Genomic DNA, 23,292 nt, shown 5'->3' with positions numbered 1-23,292 from the left:
AGCATTGAAGTCATGCTATCGGTGTCTGGGACAACACATTGCTCAAAGTTGTCTATATAGGAAGGCAGAATGTTTCTTCTGCATGAAAACTGGGCATCTTGCAAAGGCATGCCGACTGAAGAGTAAACCAACTTTCAAGGCTATAAGTAGAAATCCCCATAGAGTATATAGCATGGAGGAAAAGCAACAGGATGAAGAGATACATGTCATCAGGAGCACAAGGGTATCTAACAGCAATTTGAAAAGTATCATCCTCCAAGTAGATGTTGCAGGAACCAGGAGACCCATGGAAATCAACACTGGTGCATCCATGAGCATCCATCCGGAATCGCTATATTTCGTCAGATTGCGTTATTTCCCATTCATCACCTGCCTTAATTTCTTCTGTGGCACGGTGTCAAATTTATGTTTGTCTGTAACACTGTTGTGAAGCGCCTTGGGATGTTTTACTATGTTAAAGGCATTATATAAATAAAATGTGTTATTATTGTAGAAATCCAAGATAAAACTGCGAGGCTACTCAGGGGAGAACATTCTTGTGATAGGTTGTATCATCATCATCGGCGGTCCCTCGAACGAGGATGACTTGCTTCCACGAGTTCACAGGTGTTTCGATGAAGGACCCGATGTTCCAGTCCTGAATCCAATTGAGGGGGTGGAAGGTGCCTGTGCGTGAATTTTTTTAACGTGTGGTGGCCGTTGCACACCAGCCACCACACGGGCTTGACAGAGCTAGGTCTTGGTCCAGTGGCAAGGATTAACCAAGATGACAGGAGACCTGCTCTGCTGCACGGACCTAGCGCGCACACATATCGCAGTGTGGGCTGGCCCGTGCTGCCCTTGGGCCCTCGGCTCTTCTGGGCCCTGTACCCTTACCTGTCGCACCTCCGCCACGATTTCTCGCCGCTCCTCCGCCATAAACATTCACCGCATCTCGCCACAAACATTTGCTGCTCATCTACCCCGACCTTCCCACTCCTCTGTACCTGGGCTCTGCCGATGTTCCTGCCCACGCTCCAAAATGGCGACCAGGGTTTTGATGGCATCACCCAGTCGCCCATCTCACACTTGGAGTAGTTCGCGCTGGAGCTGGAAGTGGTATGCCGCTCCAGCTCTTTTATAGCCCGACCTGCAGAGCTATTCTCTCGCAGGTCGTGGGGCCACGATGTGGTCCCAGTAACTTTTCGCTAACAAGTGTTCTCTATTCTCTACTCATACACCTGTATTCTCACTTCAATCATCAATTGTAAAAACTGAAACAACATACCTACATCTTCCACAATTAGATCACCTCCTTCATTCCTGAATGTTCCTGCACTCGATGTATTAATTTATTTTGTACATGCTTATGGAAGCCCCTACTATTTCCTGTTATCTGCTAGCATTTTAAAAAAGTATACAGGCAGCTCTCGATTATCCGCACACGGATCCAACGGGAAACCATTGTGACGGGATTTAACATTTCGGCCCAGGAAGGCATCGGGTTTTAACTTTATAATGTCAATCGCTCTAACGGAGAAATTGTTTACCCGGCATAGCCCAACCCCCGAGGGACCCGGATAATCGAGAGTTGCCTATTGATCAGTCAACCTGTTTGCTAATTTTTCTGCTCAGTTAACTTGGGCCAGATCCTTTTCTACATTACTAAAATTTACCTTTTTGCAGTCCTGCATCCTTACCTTTTCCATTTTTATTGACCTCAACTATGTTGTGGCTGCTATTTGCCTACTCTCACGTCAGTCATTTTCCCAATTTAACTTCCCAGAACTAAATAAAGCAATGCTTTCCTTGTTGGACAAGAATCAGGGAGTAGTCCTGGAGGCATTCCAAAAAGTGTTCCCCACTTTCATCACGTGTATTACGCAGGTCATATCACCGTACCGGTGAAATACAAGGATCAGTTTCAGAGCTTGCCTCTCTTAGTAGTGGCAGGAGACAAGCCTGTCTTACTAGGGAGAAATTGGTTAGAGTCACTGAAGCAGAATTGGAATGAGATTTTTCGTGTTGAAACGAGATTTGCATCGAAGGATGATGTCATCAAGAAGTATCCATAGATGTTTTGCGAAACAGGCAATCCGATCCAAGGCTTCAAGGCGAGTGTCAGGGTACAGAAAGACGCTAGATCAGTCTACTGCAAGCCACGTCCCGTACTGTATGCACTCAAGGAGAAAGTTGAGCAAGAACTCAAGAGACTGAGAACATTATCTCTAAGATAGATCTATGTAATTGGGCTACACCTATTGTTGTTGTACCCAAGTCAGATGGTAAGGTAAGTTTGTGTGGTGATTATAAAGTAACCATAAACCAGGTTCTAGAGGGCAATTTCCCTAATGCATTGCCAAATGTAAAAGATTTGTTCACAACACTGACAGGTGGTCAGATCTTAAAGTTGGATCTTACAAATGCCTACTTACAACTTGAACTAGCTGAGGAGTCCAAGTCATGCTGGACAATAAATACCCATCTAGGCCTATATCAATTTAATAGGCTACCTTTTGGAGTATCTTCTGCCCCCGCCATATTTCAAGGGGTAATTAACCAGATTTTGCAAGGCATTGAGAAGGGGTAGTATGTTTCTAATTCCAGCAACAAACAGGCAAATATAGAAACATAGAAAATAGGTGCAGGAGTAGACCAATCGGCCCTTCGAGCCTGCACCACCATTCAATAAGATCATAGCTGATCATTCCCTCAGTACCCCATTCCTGCTTTCTCTCCATACCCCTTGATCCCTTTAGCCTTAAGGGCCATATCTAACTCCCTCTTGAATATATCCAATGAACTGGCATCAACAACTCTCTGCGGTAGGGAATTCCACTGGTTAACAACTCTCTGAGTGAAGAAGTTTCTCCTCATCTCAGTCCTGAAGGCCTACCCCTTATCCTAAGACTGTGTCCCCTGGTTCTGGATTTCCCCATCATCGGGAACATTCTTCGCGCATCTAACCTATCCAGTCCCGTCAGAATCTTATAAGTTTCTATGAGATCCCCTCTCATCCTTCTAAACTCCAGTGTATAAAGGCCCAGTTGATCCAGTCTCTCCTCATATGTCAGTCCCGCCATCCCGGGAATCAGTCTGTTGAACCTTCACTGCACTCCCTCAATAGCAAGAATATCCTTCCTCAGATTAGGAGACCAAAACTGAACACAATATTCCAGGTGAGGCCTCACCAAGGCCCTGTACAACTGCAGTAAGACCTCCCTGCTCCTATACTCAAATCCCCGAGCTATGAAGGCCATTTGCATTCTTCACTGCCTGCTGTACCTGCATGCCAACTTTCAATGACTGATGAACCATGACACCCAGGTCTCGTTACATCTCCCCCTTTCCTAATCTGCCGCCATTCAGATAATATTCTGCCTTCGTGTTTTTGCCCCCAAAATGGATGACCTCACATTTATCTACATTATACTGCATCTGCCATGCATTTGCCCACTCACCTAACCTGTCCAAGTCACCCTGCAGCCTTTTAGCATCCTCCTCACAGCTCACACCGCCACCTAGTTTAGTGTCATCTGCAAACATGGATATATTACACTCAATTCCTTCATTCAAATCATTAATGTATATTGTAAAGAGCTGGGGTCCCAGCACTGAGCGCTGCGGCACTCCACTAGTCACTGCCTGCTATTCTGAAAAGGACCCGCTTATCCCGACTCTCTGCTTCCTGTCTGCTGTGGAAATGTATTTTTATCTAAGCTGATACCACACGGTATTTTTGTGCCCTTTTTAATATATAACAAAATGGAGTCCTGATCCTTCCAGAAATTTCTGCATAAAGCAGTCGGCTTGCATAAACAGCTAAACCTGGCTTGAAATGGCTGATAGCCACCAGACAGCTAGGAGACAAGTCCGGCTGAGACAGGTACCCCCCATGGTGCTCTCCTATTGTCCATACAACACCAGTTCCACTCCATCCCAGCCTTTTCGAAGTACTCAAACCACCAGCCATTATCTCTTGTAGAGACCTCATCCATTTGATGCAAAAAGATAACTGACCAAGAAACTGGACCATCCTGACACAATGCAAGGCAGGTAATAGCTCATTACCATACTCTCATGGAGTAATGGCCGACTGGCCAACTAATAACCCTGACAAAAGGAAATATCTGGAAACCATGTCAGGACAAGGATGTAGTAATTAACTCTTTATCTGTATTCACTGTCTGCGAGACAGAGCCAATACACAGGGAGAGGCCATAACTTGGGTTTTACTGTATAAATATCTCGTGAAACTGTACCATTTTGGAGGTGTTCACTTAGCCATTGACTGAGTGTGACCTGCCCCTTGCAAGTAAATTAAAGAAACTTCTGCCGGAGCTGAAGTCATTTTTTTCGGAGGTCGAGATTTCGACACTGCCAACCAGTTCTCTATCCACGTCAATACATTACCCCCAATACCATATGCTTTGATTTTGCACACCAATCTCGTGTGGGACCTTGTCAAAAGTCTTTTGAAAGTCCAAATACACCACATCCACTGGTTCGCCCTTGTCCACTCTACTAGTTACATCCTCAAAAAATTCCAGAAGATTTGTCAAGCATGATTTCCCTTTCATAAATCCATGCTGACTTGGATCGATCTTATCACTGCTATTTCATCTTTAATAATTGATTTCAACATTTTCCCCACTTTTGATGTCAGGCTAACCGGTCTATAATTACCCGTTTTCTCCCTCTCTCCTTTTTTAAACAGTGGTGTTACATTAGCTACCCTCCAGTCCATAGGAACTGATCCAGAGTCTATAGACTGTTGGAAAATGATCACCAATGCATCCACTATTTCTAGGGCCACTTCCTTAAGTACTTTGGGATGCAGACTATCAGGCCCCGGGGATTAATCGGCCTTCAATCCCATCAATTTCCCTAACACAATTTCCCACTTTATAAGGATATTCTTCAGTTCAAATCCATAATAGCTTATTGAATGAAGTGCTCAAACGGCTAGAGAAGCAGAGAGTACGAGTGACTGCTCACAAGTGTGAGTTATTTCAAAACTCAGTGGAGTACTTAGGGCTCAGAGTAGACAAAGATGGTTTACATCCAACCAAGAGAAAGCTGGATGCAATTAGAAATGCACCCACTCCCAAGAATGTCACTGAACTTCGAGCATTTTTGAGTCTTTTGAACTATAATGGGAAGTTCCTACCAAATTTGGCTACAGTGTTACATCCACTGAATGAGCTGTTGAAAAAATAGGTCCATTGGAAGTGGTCAGAAGAATGCGACGCAGCATTCAAGGAGTGTAAAAGCCAATTGGTAGAGAGCACCATGTTAGTTTACTATGACGTATCTAAAGAGAATCATGATAGAGGTAGAGTAAGAGAGAGAAGTGTGAAATTAAATCAGAAGGTGAGAGTGGAAGAACCATCACCATAAATGATTAAAGTGGTTACCAGAAAGAGTAGTGAAAATAATGTGGTCCTCGCACATATTTGGTCAAGATGTTTGATCATGACAGGTTCATATTGATCATATTTTACCTACAGATGTGGAAGGATTTGGAATGATTCAATTATTTCTGACTCATCGGACAGTGTTATTACAAGTACAGTACCAGTAGCAAATCCTACATCAAATGTACTTGAAACAAGTCCTTGGTGGAAAACTCTCCTCAGGATCAGCCTAGAATGAGTCCAAGTTCGAAACCATGTTTGGAAAGTTCTGTTCAAGTGCGAAGGTATCCTCTTCGAAACAGAAAACCTGTGGTTGAGTTTGATTTGTAAATATGGCAAAATAAGTCCATATCTTTTATGTATAATCATCATCATCATCATCATAGGCAGTCCCTCGGAATCAAGAAAGACTTGCTTTCACTCCTGAAGTGAGTTCTTTGGTGGCTGAACAGTCCAATACGAGAGCCACAGACTCTGTCACAGGTGGGACAGATAGTAATTGAGGGAAGGGGTGGGTGGGACTGGTTTGCCACCCGCTCTTTCCGCTGCCTGCGCTTGATTTCTGCATGCTCTCGGCGTTTGAGACTCGAGGTGCTCAGCATCCTCCCGGATGCACGTCCTCCATTTAGGGCGGTCTTTGGTCAGGGACTCCCAGGTGTCAGTGGGGATGTTAATGATTATGTATAATCATGCACGTTATGTATGATGATTATGTTGTTAGAATTACTTCATCATTAAGGAGGGAGAAGTGTAATATAGTTCCACCTTTCAGATGGCTGCTCCATCTAGTGGACTACTGTGGTAATGCAGCCATTGCTGTTCTCACAATAAAGCATCAGGGACAGGTCACCTGACAAGTTCCTAGAGTTAACAGCCATCTTGGAGTCTGTGTTTGTGAGGTCGTAAGAAGATATCACACCTTCCTCTTCAGAAGATGGAATGTTACCCATCACATCAGAGTCAGGAGAATTGGTGAAACTTGTTCAAGGAGAATGGTTTGTTTAGTTCTAATGGGTGTGCCATAATTTCATGATTTTTGACTATTTTAACCCAAGAGAAATTTTGGGTAATTAATACGACAATTAAATTAAATCCATAGCAGGCAGAGTCTGGGCAAAATGATTGGATTTAGGACATACGGAATTCAGCCCAGTTGAAGCTGCTAAGCTGGATAATGTTTTTTTACTGACCACTTCAGTTTGAGACAATGAGATTCATTAATACATCCCAGGGAGATTAGTTGATATGCTCAAATGGCTTAATTCATGCGAGCGCAGCAGGGAATGGTGCCAGGGAAGCTCACTCCCAGCAGGGAAGTAGGCGGTCTGATTGGCAGCTCAACTGGCCAAATCCTAGGCATACAGCACTGAGGGTGTATCATCGGCCCAACTATTGGCTACCTGGTAAATGAAGAAAGGACACAGAGATCTGGTAAGAAAGTCAGATACAGTGAGTGAGGGCTCCTTTCATTGGGCTCAATTTTCCCCAATTATCTGTGCGGGGTCTATAATACAGGTTGAAACTCCCTTATCTGGAACCACCCCTCGTCCGGAACCATTTCCGGTCACCGGGTGGCGCATGCACAGAACTCCGACATGAACAAATTGAAGTTCTTCCTCGCTGCCAACTCCCGCAATCGTTGACCCCACGATTTCCCCCCCACCCCCCACAAGTGATCTCTCTGCCACACTCGCAGCCAGCCCCGATATCCCCTTGCTCAGTACCTATGCCATCCAATTTAACGTGATCAGCCCTCGTCTGGAAAAATCCCTTATCCGGAACAGGCCAAATCCCGAGGGTTCTGGATAAGGAAGGTTCAACCCGTACAACTGCATTTCTGTAACAATCTCCTTTTTGTCTTTAATTTCTAATGAACCGAATTCACTGGGGCTTTTAGTCTGGTCTGTCCACCATTTTGGCCTGGGCTAGGAGCAGCACTGGCTCCGGGGGGGAGGGAGGCCTTTCCAATTCAGTGTACAGGATTGACTTTTGGCACAAAGACTCTTTAATATTTTCATGTTGGTAAGCTGCTGCCTTAAATAGCTGCAAGGTGCTTGTGCAGGTTGCTGTGAGCTGGCCAGAATGTCTTGTATGTTTTACTTTCCCGTTTCAGCCCACAATGCGTCCCTCGTTACCCTGGCAACCCGATCTTTTTGGCGCACATCTTAGGCTCCACCTACAGAGGTTAAGGACAATGTGCGCCAGGCCACATTCACAAGTTAAAACAGGAAAACTTTCAACTTTTTTTTTGGCATAATCGGGCCCAAAAGAACCGGCGTAACTCTTTAAATACGCCAAAAAACAGCATTGGGGAAAATTGAGCCCTTAGACTTAGTGTTGATCGGTTTCAAATTAATCATATTTAGTGCAAACCAAAAAATTGCAAAAGGGAATTAATATTTTACCTGCAGCTGTTAGTGACTCCATTATTTACTACTGAGATTATCCATCAAAATATTAATTACTTTGTCTCTCCAGATTACTTTGCTGTGGCTACGTGCTAATGGTTCTTACCTTCCTGGTTGATTCGGCCCCAGGTAACAGTGGTTAGATAGGAACTGAGAGCAGCCCTGGGTCCTTGTCTAGTAACTGTGTCAGACAGCAAGACTGTATTGTTTAAATCCAAGTGCACAATCAGTTTTGACCTTTTGCAGTTCAAAGCAGTGGGAATCCTGGTGATTTGGTTTGAAACAGATTCCGCATACTTGGTGTCTCGATCTGCAGGAAGCAATGCCATTTGTGATTTCAGTATTGGATGCTGCAGAAGTCAATTATTTTATTGTAAGTGCATAATTCTTCGCAGTCATTGCCACTATTTAATTCCTATCTGTTCCTGGTCATAGGGGATTTCGTCATCAAATTCCTGGTTTCAGCACTGACCCAGAAATGTAGATCATGGAATGGGCTGGTTGGGCCTCAAAGACCTTCAGAAAAAAAAAGAAAATTCAGTTATTATAAGTACAACTCCAGTTAACGTCTTGATGTATTTTAATTTGAATATAAACATAGAATAAAACTAATGGATAGCAGTGTGAATGAAATACACAATAGGAAATATAAACTAAATAAGATTACATAGGATATACGGCACAGAAACAGGCCATTCGACCGAACCGGTCCCTGGCGGTGTTTATGCTACTTGAGCCTTCTCCCGTCTTTCCGCATTTAAATCTATCAGCATATCTATTCTCTTCTCCCTCATATGCTTGTCTAGTCTCCCCTTGAATGCATCTATACTATTTGCCTCAACCACTCCCTGTGGTAGCAAGTTCCACGTTCTCACCAATCTTTGGGTAAAGAGGTTTCTTCTGAATTCCCTACTGGATTCCTTGGTGACTATCTTATATTGATGGCCTCTAGTTATGCTCTTCCTCACAAGTGGAAACATTCTCTCTCTATCCACTCTATTAGGTCACCCCTCAGCCTTTTTTCCCCCCCAAGAGAAGAGAGACCCAGCTTTTTCATTCTTTCCCGATATGTATACCCTCGCATTTCTGGTATCATCCTTGTAAATCTTCGCTACACCCTCTCCAGTGCCTCTATATCCTTTTTATAATATGGTGACCAGAACTATACGCAGTACTTTAAGTGTGGTCTAACCAAGGCTCATTACAGGTTTAGCATAACTTCCCTACTTTTCTATTCTATACCTCTAGAAATAAACCCTGGTGCTTGGTTTGCTTTTTTTATGGCCTTGATAACCTGTGTTGCAACTTTTAGTGGTTTGTGTATTTGTACTCCGAGATCCCTTTGTTCCTCTCCCCACCTCGACTCACACCCTCCAAATATTAATGACCTCCCTATTCTTCCTACCAAAATGTAATACCTCTCATTTCTCTGTGTTGAACTTCATTTGGCAATTATATGCCCATTCTGCAAGTTTATGAATGTCCTCCTGTAATTTGTTGCAGTCCTCCTCAGTATTGATTATCCTATCCCCCCCCCCCAATTTGGTGTCATCTGCAAATTTAGAAATTGTGTTTTTGATTCCAAAGTCTAAATCGTTATATAAATTGTGAACTAATGGTCCCAGCACTGATCCTTCTGTCACTGTGAATAGCTACCGTTTACCCCAACCCGATGCTTTATATCTTGAAGCCAGTTAGCTATCCATTCTGCTACTTGTTCCCTGACTCCGCATTCTCTAACCTTGTTCATCAGTCTATTATGGGTACCTTATCGAAGGCCTTTTGAAAATCTAGATAAATTACATCAACTGCATTACCATTGTCTACTCTCTCTGTCATCTCTTCAAAAAATTCAATGAGGTTGGTCAAGCAAGATTTTCCATTTTGAAATCCATGCTGACTATTCATTATTATATTTTTGGTTTCTAGATGTTCTTCTATTTTCTCATTATTTTTCCTACCACCAATGTTAAGCTGACTGGTCTATAATTCCATGGATATGTTCTATCCCCCTTCTCAAATATAGGTATTACATAAGCTATCCACCAGTCCTCTGGCACTACACCTTTTTTTAAATGAATTATTAAATACGTGTAGTAATGCCTTTGCTATCTCTTCCCTAGATTCTTTTAAAATGCGTGGATGCAATCCATCCGGACCACGGGTTTTACCTTCTTTTAGTTTGATTTGTTTCTTTCATGTATCCCTCTTTTTATTTTAAATGCACTTCTCATTATTAATCTCATCATCCAATGTCATGTCCACCTGTTCTATCTCCCTGGTAAATACTGAAGCAAAATAATTATTTAATATTTCTGTCATCTCTATATCATTACCTGTGGTATTATCCTGTCTATCCCTTGATGGCCCCTATTCCCATTCCAACCTTCCCTTTTTATTGATGTGCCTGTAAAATATTTTACTATTTTGTTTTATGTTCCTTGATAATTTAATTTCATAGTTCCTCTTTGACTTCCTAATTGTTTATTTTTACTTTTCTGCTAATCTTTTTGTACTCTCCCTCATCATGCTCTCCCCTGCTGTCTATGTACTTAATGTATGCCTCTTTCCTTGCCCTCAATTGTTCTCTTATGGCTTTATTCATCCATGGAGTCTCATTAGTGTTTAGGTTGTTCTTTCCTTTTAGCGGAATATATTGTTCCTGCACTCCTAAACACCGTTTTAAATGTTTCCCCATTGCTGTTCTACATCCTTGTTTGCCAATATTGTTGCCCATTTTATTTTCCCAAGTTCTATTCTCAGTCTCTCAAAATCAACTTTTCTCCAATCTATTACCCTGGTTTTTAATCATATTTATATCCTTCTCAATTATCTTCCTAAAGCGCATTATATTATAGTCACTATTGCCTAGATGTTCCCCTGCTTTTACTTCTCTTACCTGTTCTGGTTCATTCCCCATTAGCAGATTCAACAGCAAATCCTCTCTCATGGGCTTTTTACACATTGGGTTAGAGAGGAGTCCTGAACACATAGTAGGAACTTCATTCCCTTATCCCCGTTACCTACTTCTTCTGTCCAATTAATATTGGGGTAGTTGAAATCCCCCATGATTATTGTTTTATGTATTATACTCATTTGCCTAATTAGTCTGTATACTTCTTCCTCCACCTCCCTTCTATTGGTCAATATACGTGCAATTACAAAACGCACAGAAGAAACACAGTGGGCATGCTCTTGGGATGGGGGGTGGGCTGTTTGGGGCTGGGATTGGGAGAGACTTCTTCACTCGGGGAGTTGTTGGCCTGTGGGGTTCCCTGCCGCAGAGAGTTGTTGATGCCAGTTCATTGGATGTGTTCGGGAGGGAGTTGGATGTCGTCCTTGCAGCTGGGGGGGGGGGGCGGGTCGGGGGGTGTGGAGGTGCTGGGGTGGGTGATCAGCCATGATCTTGTTGAATGGCGGTGCAGGCTCGAAGGGCCAAATGGCCCACTCCTGCACCTATTTTCTATGTTTCTATGTTTTACAGTAGGTACACAAGGATGGAAGATAATTGGAAATGGCCCATTAGTTCTCGACTGAACTTTGAAGCTTCTCCCCCCCAAGAGTAAAATAAGCTTTATATTTCATTGTTTCCCAATGTGTATTTATATAACATGCATGGGAATCATTTTTCCTTCAAGTAATATAAATTATACATATGGAGCACAATTAATATACTCTGTTCTATCATGCCTTGCTCATCCATGATTGACTGATGGGTCGAAAGTTCCCAACCTCTGTGAATGGTTTCACAGAACAACAAAAAATAGTGAAATGAAAATTGCTCTCATGGAAAAAGAAAAACAAATTTTGCCACTTCAATGGTCTCACACCAGATCTACTGGCACCAAGTGCCTGAAGGTGGAAGATTTATGGCACTATTTTTTTTTTTAAAAACCTTGTATTTATAAAGCATATTTCAAAGCACTTTAAATTGAATTACTTCTAGAATGCAATGACTGAACTGGAGTGTCAACCTAAATTATGTGCTCAAGTCCTGTTGTGATGCACAAATACACCTATTACCTAGGCTATAGGCAAATAGCTACCATAGAGCAAATACATATTCTCATTGATGTTGCCACAGAATTTTTAAAAATTGATTCATGGGATGTGGGCGTTGCTGGCAAGCCCAGCATTTAATGCCCATCCCTAATTGCCCTGGAGGTGGTGATGGGTGAGTCACCTTCCTGAACCGCTACAGTCCACGTGGTGAAGGGACTCCCACAGTACTGTTAGTGAAGAAGTCCCAGGATTTTGACCCAGCCTCGATGAAGGAAAGGCAATATAGTTTGTCAGGATGGTGTGCGACTTGGAGGGGAACCTGCTGCCTTTACCCTTCTAGGTGGTAGAGGTCATAGGTTTGGGAGGTGCTGTCAAAGAAGCCTTGGCAATTGCTGCAGTGCATCTTGTAGATGGTACACATTGCAGCCACGATGTGCCGGTGGTGGAGGGAGTGAATGTTTAAGGTGGTGGATGGGATGCCAATCAAGCAGGCTGCTTTGTCCTGGATGGTGTTGAGCTTCTCGAGTACTTTTCGAGCTGCACTTATCCAGGCGTGTAGAGCATTCCATTGCACTTCTGACTTGTGCCTTGTAGATGGTGGAAAAGCTTTGGGGAAGTCAGAAAGTGAGTCACTTGCTGCAGGATATGCAGCCTCTGAACTGCTCTTGTAGCCACTGTATGTGTGTGGTTGGTCCAGTTAATTTTCTGGTCAATGGTGACCCCCCCCCCCCAGGATGTTGATGGTGGATGATTCGGCAATCGTAATCTCGTTGAATTGCAAGGGGAGGTGGCTAAACTCTCTCTTGTTGGAGATGGCCATTGCCTGCCACTTGTGTGGCACAAATGGTACTTGCCACTTATCAGCACAAGCCTGAATGTTGTCCAGGTCTTGCTGCATGTGGGCATGGACTGCTTCATTATCTCTGAGGAGTTGCGAATGGAACTGAACACTGCGCAATCACCGAACATCCCCACTTTTGACCTTATGATGGCGGGAAGGTCATTGACGAAGCAGCTGAAGACGGTTGGGCCTAGGACACTGCTATGAGGAACTCTTGCAGTGATGTTCTGGGGCTGAGATGATTGGCCTCCAACAACCACAACTATCTTCCTTTGTGCTAGGTATGACTCCAGTCAATGGAGAGTTTTCCCCCTAATTCCCATTGACTTCAATTTTACTAGAGCTCCTAGATGCCATACTCTGTCAAATGCTGCATTGATGTCAAGGGCAATCACTCTCACCTCACCTCTGGAATTCAGCTCTTTTGGAGCAAAGCTGTAATGAGGTCTGGAGCAGAGTGGTCCTGGCGGAACCCAAACTGAGCATCAGTGAACAGGTTATTAGTGAGTAAGTGCCGCTTAATGCACTTTGCTGAAGGTTGAGAGTAGGCTGATGGGGCCGGATTGGATTTGTTCTGCTTTTTGGGGACAGGACATAACTGAGCAATTTTCTACTTTGTTGGATAGATGCCAGTGTTGTAGCTGTACTGGAACAGCTTGGTTAGAGACTTGACTAGTTCTGGAGCACAAATCTTCAGCATGACAGCCAGGATGTTATTGGGGCCCATATCCTTTGCTGTATCCAGGGTGCTCAGCCGTTTCTTGATATCACTTGGAGTGAATCGAATTGGCTAAAGACTAGCTTCTGTGATGGTGGGGATCTCAAGAGAGGGCGAAGATGGATAATCTACTCGGCAATTCTGGCTGAAGATGGTTGCAAATGCTTCAGCCTTGTCCTTTGCACTCGCGTGCTGGGCTTCGCCACCATTGAGGATTGGGATTTTTATGGAGCCTCCTCCTCCCGTTAGTTGTTTAATTGTTCTCCACCATTCACGACTGGATGTGACAGGACTGCAGAGCTTTGATCTGATCTGTTGGTTGAGAGATCATTTAGTTCTGTCTATAGCATGCTGCTTTCACAGTTTAGCATAGTCCTGCGTTGTAGCTTCACCAGGTTGGCACCGCATTCTTAGGCATGCCTGGTGCTGCTCCTGGCATGCTCTTTTACACTCCTCATTGAACCAGGGTTGGTCCCCTGGCTTGATGGTAATGATAGAGCAAGGGATATGCCAGGCCATGAGGTTACAGATTGTGATGGTATACAATTCTGCTGCTGCTGATGGCCCACAGTGCTGCATGTATGCCCAGTGTTGAGCTGCTAGATCTGTACAGAATCTATTCTATTTAGCACCGTGGTTGTGCCACATAACACAATGGAGGGTGAAGACAGGATTTCACCTCCACAAGGTCTGTGCGGTGGTCACTCCTACTAATACTGTCATGGACAGATGCATCTGCAACAGGTAGATTAGTGAGGACAAGGTCAAGTAGGTTCTCTCACCATCTGCCGCAGGCCCAGTCTAGCAGCTATGTCCTTCAGGACTCAGCCAGCTCAGTCAGTTGTTGTGCTACTGAGCCAGTCTTGGTGATGGACATTGAAGTCCCCCACGCAGAGTACATTCTGTGCCCTTGCTACCCACAGAGCTTCTTCCAAGAGGAAAAGTAGGTGGTAATCAGCAGGAGGTTTCCTTGCCCATGTCTGACCTGATGCCATTAGACTTCATGGGTTGCGAAGTGAATGTTAAGAACTCCCAGGGCCACTCCTTCCCAACTGTCATCATCATAGGCAGTCCCTCAATCGAGGAAGACTTGCTTCCAGTGAGTTCTCAGGTGACTCTACAGTCTAATATGGGAAATTACAGTCTCTGTCACAGGTGGGACACACTGTGGTTGAAGGAAAGGGTGGGTGGGGAGTCTGGTTTGCCGCTCGCTCCTTCCGCTGTCTGTGTTTGGTTACTGAATGCTCTCGGTGACGACTCGAGGTGCTTAATGCCCTCCTGGATGTTATTCCTCCACTTAGGGTGGTCTTGGGCCAGGGATTCCCAGGTGCTGGTGGGGATGCTGCACTTTATCAAGAAGGCTATGCCGCCATCTCTGGTGGGTCTGTCCTGCTGGTTCATCTGTGCGGCCGGTAGGACAGGACATACCCTGGGATAGTGATGGAGGAGTCTGGCACATTGGCTGAAAGGTATGATCTGTGAGTATGACTATGTCAGACTGTTGCTTGTCTAGTCTGTGGGATAGCTCTCCCAATTTGGCACAAGTCCACAGATGTTAGTGAGGAGGATTTTGCAGCATTTACTGGGCTGGGTGTGCCTATGCCATGTCCGGTGCCTAGGTCGATGCCAGGTGATTCAAAATTTTTATTGCGTTTTTAAAATTCTTATTGTGTTTCATAGCGGTTCGATACAACAGAGTGGCTTGGTAGGCCGTTTCAGAGGGTAGTTAAGAGTCAACCGCCATTGCTGTGAGTCTGGAGTCACATATAGGCCAGATCAGGTATGGTCAGCATATGTCCTTCCCTAAAAGGACATTACTGAACCAAATAGGTTTTTACAACAATCCGGTCATTTCATGGTCACTATTACTGATACTAGCTTTGTATTCCAGATTAATTTAATTAACTTAACTTAAATTCCCAGCTGCCATGGTGGGATTTGAACTCATGTCTCTGGATCATTAGTCCAGACCTCTGGATTATTAGTTCAGTATCACCACTATGCTACTGTACTCCCTATGATTGCGTTTTACAGAACCTTTTTTATGGTCAGCTGGTTGTCGGACACATCCTGTTGACTCAAGTCCAAACAGTTCAAGCACAGGTCAGCAAAAGCCAAGGCACCTCAAGCGTGTACAGGGTAATGCAGGAGTTTATAGACTAAAATCGCACAGCTTATCAGCACTGAGCATTCCAAAAAAAAATCGTTCTAAAAATAAGTAGCATAAATTGAAGTATTTTTGCCCCATCCGACTCCACCATGGGATTAGCTGGATGACATACATCTCTGTCTCATCAGCTTATTTGACACTCCACTTCCTCTCTGCTATCTGACTGCTTGTCTGAGATCCTGTCTTGGATGCACCGTTGCTCCCTCCAACAAAACATTGGAAAGACCAAAGCCTTTAGCTCCTGCCACAAAATCCATACCTTCACCACCGACTCCGCTCCCTGCCTGGCTGGCTACTGACTTATCAGCACTTATCTCCAAGTCCTGCTTGAACTTGAGCGGCACTTCTGCCCCCCAAATCCTCTCCATTACAAAGACAGCCTACTTCCACCTCTAACATCAGCCACCTCTGCCTCTATTTCAGCCATTTATTTCACCTCAAGACTCAATTATTTCAATGCTCCGCTGGCCAATCGCCCATCCACCACCCTCCGTACATGCAAAACGCACCCAATACTGAGTTCTCCCTGCACTTCCAAATCCATAGAAAAAAGACTTGCATTTATATAGCACCTTTCACAACCTAAAGACATCTCAAAGCACTTTGCAACCAATGAAGCACTTTTGAAGTGTAAGCACTGTTAGTTGTAATGTAGGAAACATGGCAGCCAATTTGCGCACAGCAAGCTCCCACAAACAGCAATGTGATAATGACCAGATAATCTGTTTTTTTTTTAAAGTGATGTTGATTGAGGGATAAATATTGGCCAGGACAATGGGGATAACTCCCGTACTCTTCTTCGAAATAGTGCCACGGGATCTTTTACATCCACCTGAAGGAGCGTCCGTCTCATCAGACAGACAGCAGCCCCGCTATTTGTGGCCCCTTTTACACTCAATTCCCCCCACCAAAACCACCTCACCTCTCTCTCCTCCTTTAAGACCCAACTTAAACCCACCAACCAAGCTCTTGGTCACCCATACGTGTACCAGTGTTTTTTTTCTCCTTTAAAGGCGCTGAATGAAGTTGTTTTGCTGGACTCCAGCCGAGTTACGAACGGATCGAGTTTCATTGTGTGGGGTGGAGAAGCTGAGTGGGGTTTCAGGTGATGGAAAGGCACCGATTCTCCTCGCCCGGCTACAGCTCTTCGAGGCAGCTGAGCCTGGCCGGCGGGTTACAGTCACTCTCACAAAGGGCCTGCTGCTGATGATTAACACACATATATATATATATATATATATATTTAAATATAATGCTGTACCTGTGCTCAGTGCGCCCTCTCTCTAACACAGTTGACTACTCGACGCCTCCTCACCCGCCAGAGCGCACAGAGCCGGCCGGCTTTCTCCCGGGGAATTGTGGGATACAGGAGGACCAGCTGGTTGACCTGCCCAGTCTCACTGCTTAAAGGGAGAGGCACTAATTTTGGTTTTAAAGATATGACTGATGGTTCATTGTTTAAAACACATGTTTGAATAGCTTAATATATATCATTCTATTTAGTTATAGCACCTAATTGTTGACAGCACACCCCAAAATAAAGAGAGATATGTTTAAATGGATTTGTGTTCTATCTCACTTTTTTAATCATAGGTTTCTCTAACATTCCTCTGAACTATTTACATCTGATTTGCTGGAACACTTGACTCGTTTTGTGCGGTTTTATGGATATCCAGTGGGTCCTCTTTTTTTCTATATCATCATGCTGACTAAAAGTTTGTGTTAACTCTATGCAACTCAGGACAATAGCACTGCACCATTCAGCAATGCAAAAACAGTGTTTACGCTGCACTATATTGTACTTTAGTCTGTAATGCAGGTGTAAATCACTGCAATGTAACACAATAAGATCACGTGTAAAAAAAATGTGATGTCATTTTATACATCAAACTTACGATTGTATTTACCAAGTAAAAAGTGCTATCTTTTGATCACCTGTTTCATTATTATGTGTTTTCTGTGATGGTATTTAGGGATGGAAAAATAAAGCCCAGCAACTACAGATCATCATCATCATCATAGGCAGTTCCTCGAATCGAGGATGACTTGCTTCCACGTCAAAAAGTTCACAGGTGTTTTAATGAAGGACCTAAAATTCCAGGTCCCGAACTAAATCTTGAAGGGTGAAAGATGCCTGTGCGTGGATTATTTTTAATGTGTGGTGACCATTGCACACCAGCCACCACACGGGCTTGACAGAGCTAGGTCTTGGTCCAGTGGCAAGGATTAACCAAGACGACTGGAGACCTGCTCTGCTGCACGGACCTAGTGCGCACACATATCGCAGTGTGGACGGGCCCGTGCTGCCCCAAGGCCCCCGCCTCTTCTGGGCCCCAAATTCACGCCTCTCCTGGGCCCCGATCACGTCCTTCTACAATCTCTCGCCGCTCCTTCGCCCTGACCTTGCCGCTCCTGCTGTATCTGCCCACGCTCTAATCACCAACCTGGATCTTGGTGATGTCCCCTTTCACTGCCGTTGCTCTCCTGCTCCAGCAAGTGCTGCTCCCTGGAGTGGTATGCTGCCACGCTACTCCTTCCGCTCCCCGGCCTGCTATTTTGCCATTACCAAGAGTTTCAGGATTGTGCAATGGCAATAGCATAAGATTCTCGTTTACTTACCTACCTAGTTCTCTGATCCTGTCCTACCTGTTATCTGCCTTTGTACATTCCTCTGATTTGTGAAGTAAGATTAAAGGAGGTGGCTGTTGTGCATGCGTAAATAACTGACAAACTGAGCCAGGAGTAATATAACTTAACTTAACTGTGCTTTTATACAACCCAAAATGGTGTCCCAAACCTGCATGAACCAGAATGAATACAGCAACTGTGAATAGCCCCCTCAGGGTCCAAATGCCTGTCCAGTAAGCTGTAACAAATAAATAGAGTACGAACACAACAGTGGCATTATCCAACACTGCCTGTGGTGTGAAGCTGGTCTAAGTTATTTTAAATAGTAGATCAGATAAAATCAAATGAGAAGAAGGAACTGATAATTTACTTTCCCTGACTCTCGCTGCGGGAACAGGAGTAAGCAGAAATATTTATGGGTTGGAGAGCAATTAAGCACAACAGACATTGGACAGCATAGCATCTGAAGGCATCAGGTGAACAAGGTGTAAGAGGCCAGGGTATCTGAGACATTTGTCATCAACACTAAGCTATATGAGAGAAATGTCACGAGTGAATTTAGAAAGAAAGAATTGCATTTATATAGCACCGTTCACAACCTTAGGACTTCCCAAAACACTTGACAACCAATGAAGTACTTTTGAAGTGTAGTCACTGTTGTAATATCGGATTACAGAGAATTTACAGCACAGAAACATGTAATTTGGCCCAACTGGCCTGTGCCAGCATTTATGCTCCACATCAACCTCCTCCCATCCCTCTTCATGTAACCCTATCAGCATATTGGCTCTAATGAACAAAATGTTGAATCAGTGTGGGTGGAGATTAGAGATAGTAAGGGGAAAAAGTCACTGGTGGGCGTAGTTTATAGGCCCCCAAATAATAACTTCATGGTGGGGCGGACAATAATCAAGGGAATAATGGAGGCATGTGAAAAAGGAACGACAGTAATCATGGAGGATTTTAACCTACATATCGATTGGTCAAATCAAATCGCACGGGGTAGCCTTGAGGAGGAATTCATAGAATGCATACGGGATTGTTTCTGAGAAAAGTATGTTACAGAACCTACAAGGGAGCAAGCTATCTTAGATCTGGTCCTGTGTAATGAGACAGGAATAGTAAACGATCTCCTAGTAAAAGATCCTCTCGGAATGAGTGATCACAGTATGGTTGAATTTGTAATAGAGATTGAGGGTGAGGAAGCAGTGTCTCAAACGAGCGTACTATGCTTAAACAAAGGGGACTACAGTGGGATTAGGGCAGAGTTGGTTAAAGTAGACTGGGAACACAGACTAAACGGTGGCACAATTCAGGAACAGTGGAGGACTTTTAAGGATCTCTTTCATAGTGCTCAACAAAAATATATTCCAGTGAAAAAGAAGGGCGGTAAGAGAAGGGATAACCAGCTATGGATAACCAAGGAAATAAAGGAGAGTATCAAATTAAAAACCAATGCATATAAGGTGGCCAAGGTTAATGGGAAACTAGAAGATTGGGACAATTTTAAACGACAGCAAAGAATGACTAAGAAAGCAATAAAGAAAGGAAAGATAGATTACGAAAGTAAACTTGCGCAAAACATAAAAACAGATAGTAAAAGCTTTTACCGATATATAAAACGGAAAAGAGTGACTAAAGTAAATGTTGGTCCCTTAGAAGATGAGAAGGGGGATTTAATAATGGGAAATATGGAAATGGCTGAGGCCTTAAACAATTATTTTGCTTCGGTCTTCACAGTGGAAGACACAAAAACCATGCCAAAAATTGCCGGTCACGGGAATGTGGGAAGGGAGGACCTTGAGACAATCACTATCACTAGGTGGGTAGTGCTGGACAGGCTAATGGATCTCAAGGTAGACAGGTCCCCTGGTCCTGATGAAATGCATCCCAGGTTATTAAAAAAAATGGTGGAAGTTATAGCAGATGCATTCGTTATAATCTACCAAAATTCTCTGGACTCTGGGGAGGTACCATCGGATTGGAAAGCAGCTAATGTAATGCCTCTGTTTAAAAAAGGGGGCAGACAAAAGGCAGGTAACTATAGGCTGGTTAGTTTAACATCTGTAGTGGGGAAAATGCTTGAAGCTATCATTAAGGAAGAAATAGCGGGACATCTAGATAGGAATAGTGCAATCAAGCAGACGCAACATGGATTCATGAAGGGGAAATCATGTTTAACTAATTTACTGGAATTCTTTGAGGATATAACGAGATGGTGGATAGAGGTGTACCGATGGATGTGGTGTATTTAGATTTCCAAAAGGCATTCGATAAGGTGCCACACAAAAGGTTACTGCAGAAGATAAAGGTACGTGGAGTCAGAGGAAATGTATTAGCATGGATCGAGAATTGGCTGGCTAACAGAAAGCAGAGTCGGGATAAATGGGTCCTTTTCGGGTTGGAAATCGGTGGTTAGTGGTGTGCCACAGGGATCGGTGCTGGGACCACAACTGTTTCCAATATACATAGATGACCTGGAAGAGGGGACAGAGTGTAGTGTAACAAAATTTGCAGATGACTCAAAGATTAGTGGGAAAGCGGGCTGTGTAGAGGGCAGAGAGGCTGCAAAGAGATTTAGATAGGTTAAGCGAATGGGCTAAGGTTTGGCAGATGGAATACAATGTCAGAAAATGTGAGGTCATCCACCTTGGAAAAAAAAACAGTAAAAGGGAATATTATTTGAATGGGGAGAAATTACAACATGCTGCGGTGCCGAGGGACCTGGGGGTCCTTGTGCATGAATCCCAAAAAGTTAGTTTGTAGGTGCAGCAGGTAATCAGGAAGGCGAATGGAATGTTGGCCTTCATTGCGAGAGGGATGGAGTATAAAAGCAGGGAGGTCCTGCTGCAACTGTACAGGGTATTGGTGAGGCCGCACTTGGAGTACTGTGTGCAGTTTTGGTCACCTTACTTAAGGAAGGATATACTAGCTTTGGAGGGGGTACAGAGACGATTCACTAGGCTGATTCCGGAGATGAGGGGGTTACCTTATGATGATAGATTGAGTAGACTGGGTCTTTACTCATTGGAGTTCAGAAGGATGAGGGGTGATCTTATAGAAACATTTAAAATAATGAAAGGGATAGACAAGATAGAGGCAGAGAGGTTGTTTCCACTGGTTGGGGAGACTAGAACTAGGGGGCACAGCCTCAAAATATGGGGGAGCCAATTTAAAACCGAGTTGAGAAGGAATTTCTTCTCCCAGAGGGTTGTGAATCTGTGGAATTCTCTGCCCAGGGAAGCAGTTGAGGCTAGCTCATTGAATGTATTCAAATCACAGATAGATAGATTTTTAACCAATAAAGGAATTAAGGGTTATGGGGAGCGGGCGGGTAAGTGGAGCTGAGTCCACGGCCAGATCAGCCATGATCTTGTTGAGTGGCGGAGCAGGCTCGAGGGGCTAGATGGCCTACTCCTGTTCCTAATTCTTATATCCTGCTATTATTTTCACCCTTATGAACTTATCTAGTTTCCCCTTAAATGCATCTATGCAATTTGCCTCAACTTGTGGGGGCATACATTTAAAATAATTGGTAGGAGGTTTAGAAGAGATTTGAGGAGCATTTTTGGTGGTGGGGGTGAAAGGGTGGTCGAGGCAGAAATCCTCATAGCATTTAAAAAGTACTTGGATGTGTACTTGAAGTACTGTAACCTACAAGGCTATGGACCAAGAGCTGGAAAGTGGGATTAGGCAGCATAGCTCTTTGTCCGCCGCCATGAACACGATGGGCCGAATGGCCTCCTTCAGTGCTGTAAATTTCTATGATTCAATATTTATCCCTCAACCGACACCACTAAAGCAGATTATCTGGTCATTCACCATATGAAGTCTCTCGAACGAGGATGACTTGCTTCCACAAGAGTTCACAGATGTTTCAATGAAGGACCCGATGTTCCAGTCCTGAACTCCAATTGAGGGGATGGAAGATGCCTGTGCGTGGATATTTTTAACGTGTGGTGACCATTGCACATCAGCCACAACACGGGCTCGACAGAGCTAGGCCTTTATCCAGTGGCAAGGGCTGAACCAGGACGACTGGAGACCTGCTCTGCTGCACGGACCTAGTCCGCACACATATCGCAGCGTGGGCAGGCTCGTGCTGCCTCTGGGCCCTTGGCTCTTCTGGGCCTCGTTCCCTCATTCGCCGCACCTTCGCCCATTACGTTCCAGGTCCCAGCTCTCCAGCTCTATTTATAGCCCCGACCTGCAGTGGTGTTATCACACAGGTCGGGGCGGCCCATGATGTAGTCATTATCACATTGCTGTTTGTGGGAACTTGCTGAGTGCAAGTTGGCTGCCGCGTTTCCTACATTGCAACAATGACTACAGTTTTTAAAAACACTTCATTGGCTGTAAAGCGCTTTGGGACATCTGGTGGTCGTGAAAGGTGCAAGTCTTTTTGTAGAGAAAGGTGCCCCAGCCTGTTCAGCCTTCCCTGATAAGTATAATCTCTCAGTTCTGGTATCATCCCTGTAAATCTTGCAAACCTATTTAAGGTGGATACTTTGTTGGCTTCTGCTTTTCCCACATTTCAACAGTGACTACACTCCAAAAAGTTGGCTGTAAAGCACTTTGGGATGTTCGGGGGTCGTGAAAGGCACTACATAAATCCAAGTCTTTTGTGATTTTCAATGAGAGTAAGACTCAGTATATATTTTTTTAATGCTTTTGTCCCTAGCGTGTGGCTGCGTAGGCCATTAGGGGCACACATAGAAACATAGAAAATAGGTGCAGGAGTAGGCCATTCGGCCCTTCTAGCCTGCACCACCATTCAATGAGTTCATGGCTGAACATGCAACTTCAGTACCCCCTTCCTGCTTTCTCGCCATACCCCTTGATCCCCCTAGTAGTAAGGACTTCATCTAACTCCCTTTTGAATATATTTAGTGAATTGGCCTCAACAACTTTCTGTGGTAGAGAATTCCACAGGTTCACCACTCTCTGGGTGAAGAAGTTTCTCCTCATCTCGGTCCTAAATGGCTTACCCCTTATCCTTAGACTGTGACCCCTGGTTCTGGACTTCCCCAACATTGGGAACATTCTTCCTGCATCTAACCTGTCGAAACCTGTCAGAATTTTAAACGTTTCTATGAGGTCCCCTCTCATTCTCCACACAGTGGAAGTGG

General features: G+C 44.2%; 1 protein-coding gene across 2 annotated transcripts in view; it reads right to left on the bottom strand.

The window, feature by feature from the left end:
• The window catches only part of LOC139277246 (uncharacterized), a 40,379-nt gene extending 23,495 nt beyond the window's left edge, over window positions 1-16,884 (bottom strand). For both annotated transcript variants that reach the window (XR_011596062.1, XM_070895448.1), the window contains exons 1-2: window positions 16,797-16,884; window positions 7,911-8,320 (exon numbers count right to left, since the gene is read on the bottom strand). Coding sequence is in view for 1 of the 2 variants with exons in the window: in XM_070895448.1 (XP_070751549.1) it covers window positions 7,911-8,133 (223 nt within the window). In the remaining variant the exon portion in view is untranslated. The remainder of the gene's footprint in view (window positions 1-7,910; window positions 8,321-16,796) is intronic.
• Between the last annotated feature and the right edge of the window lie 6,408 nt (window positions 16,885-23,292).

The sequence above is a fragment of the Pristiophorus japonicus genome, chromosome 12 (assembly GCF_044704955.1).
Source record: "Pristiophorus japonicus isolate sPriJap1 chromosome 12, sPriJap1.hap1, whole genome shotgun sequence".
NCBI classification, from domain to species: Eukaryota; Metazoa; Chordata; class Chondrichthyes; family Pristiophoridae; genus Pristiophorus; species Pristiophorus japonicus.
This window is presented reverse-complemented; position numbering and strand designations above follow the sequence as displayed.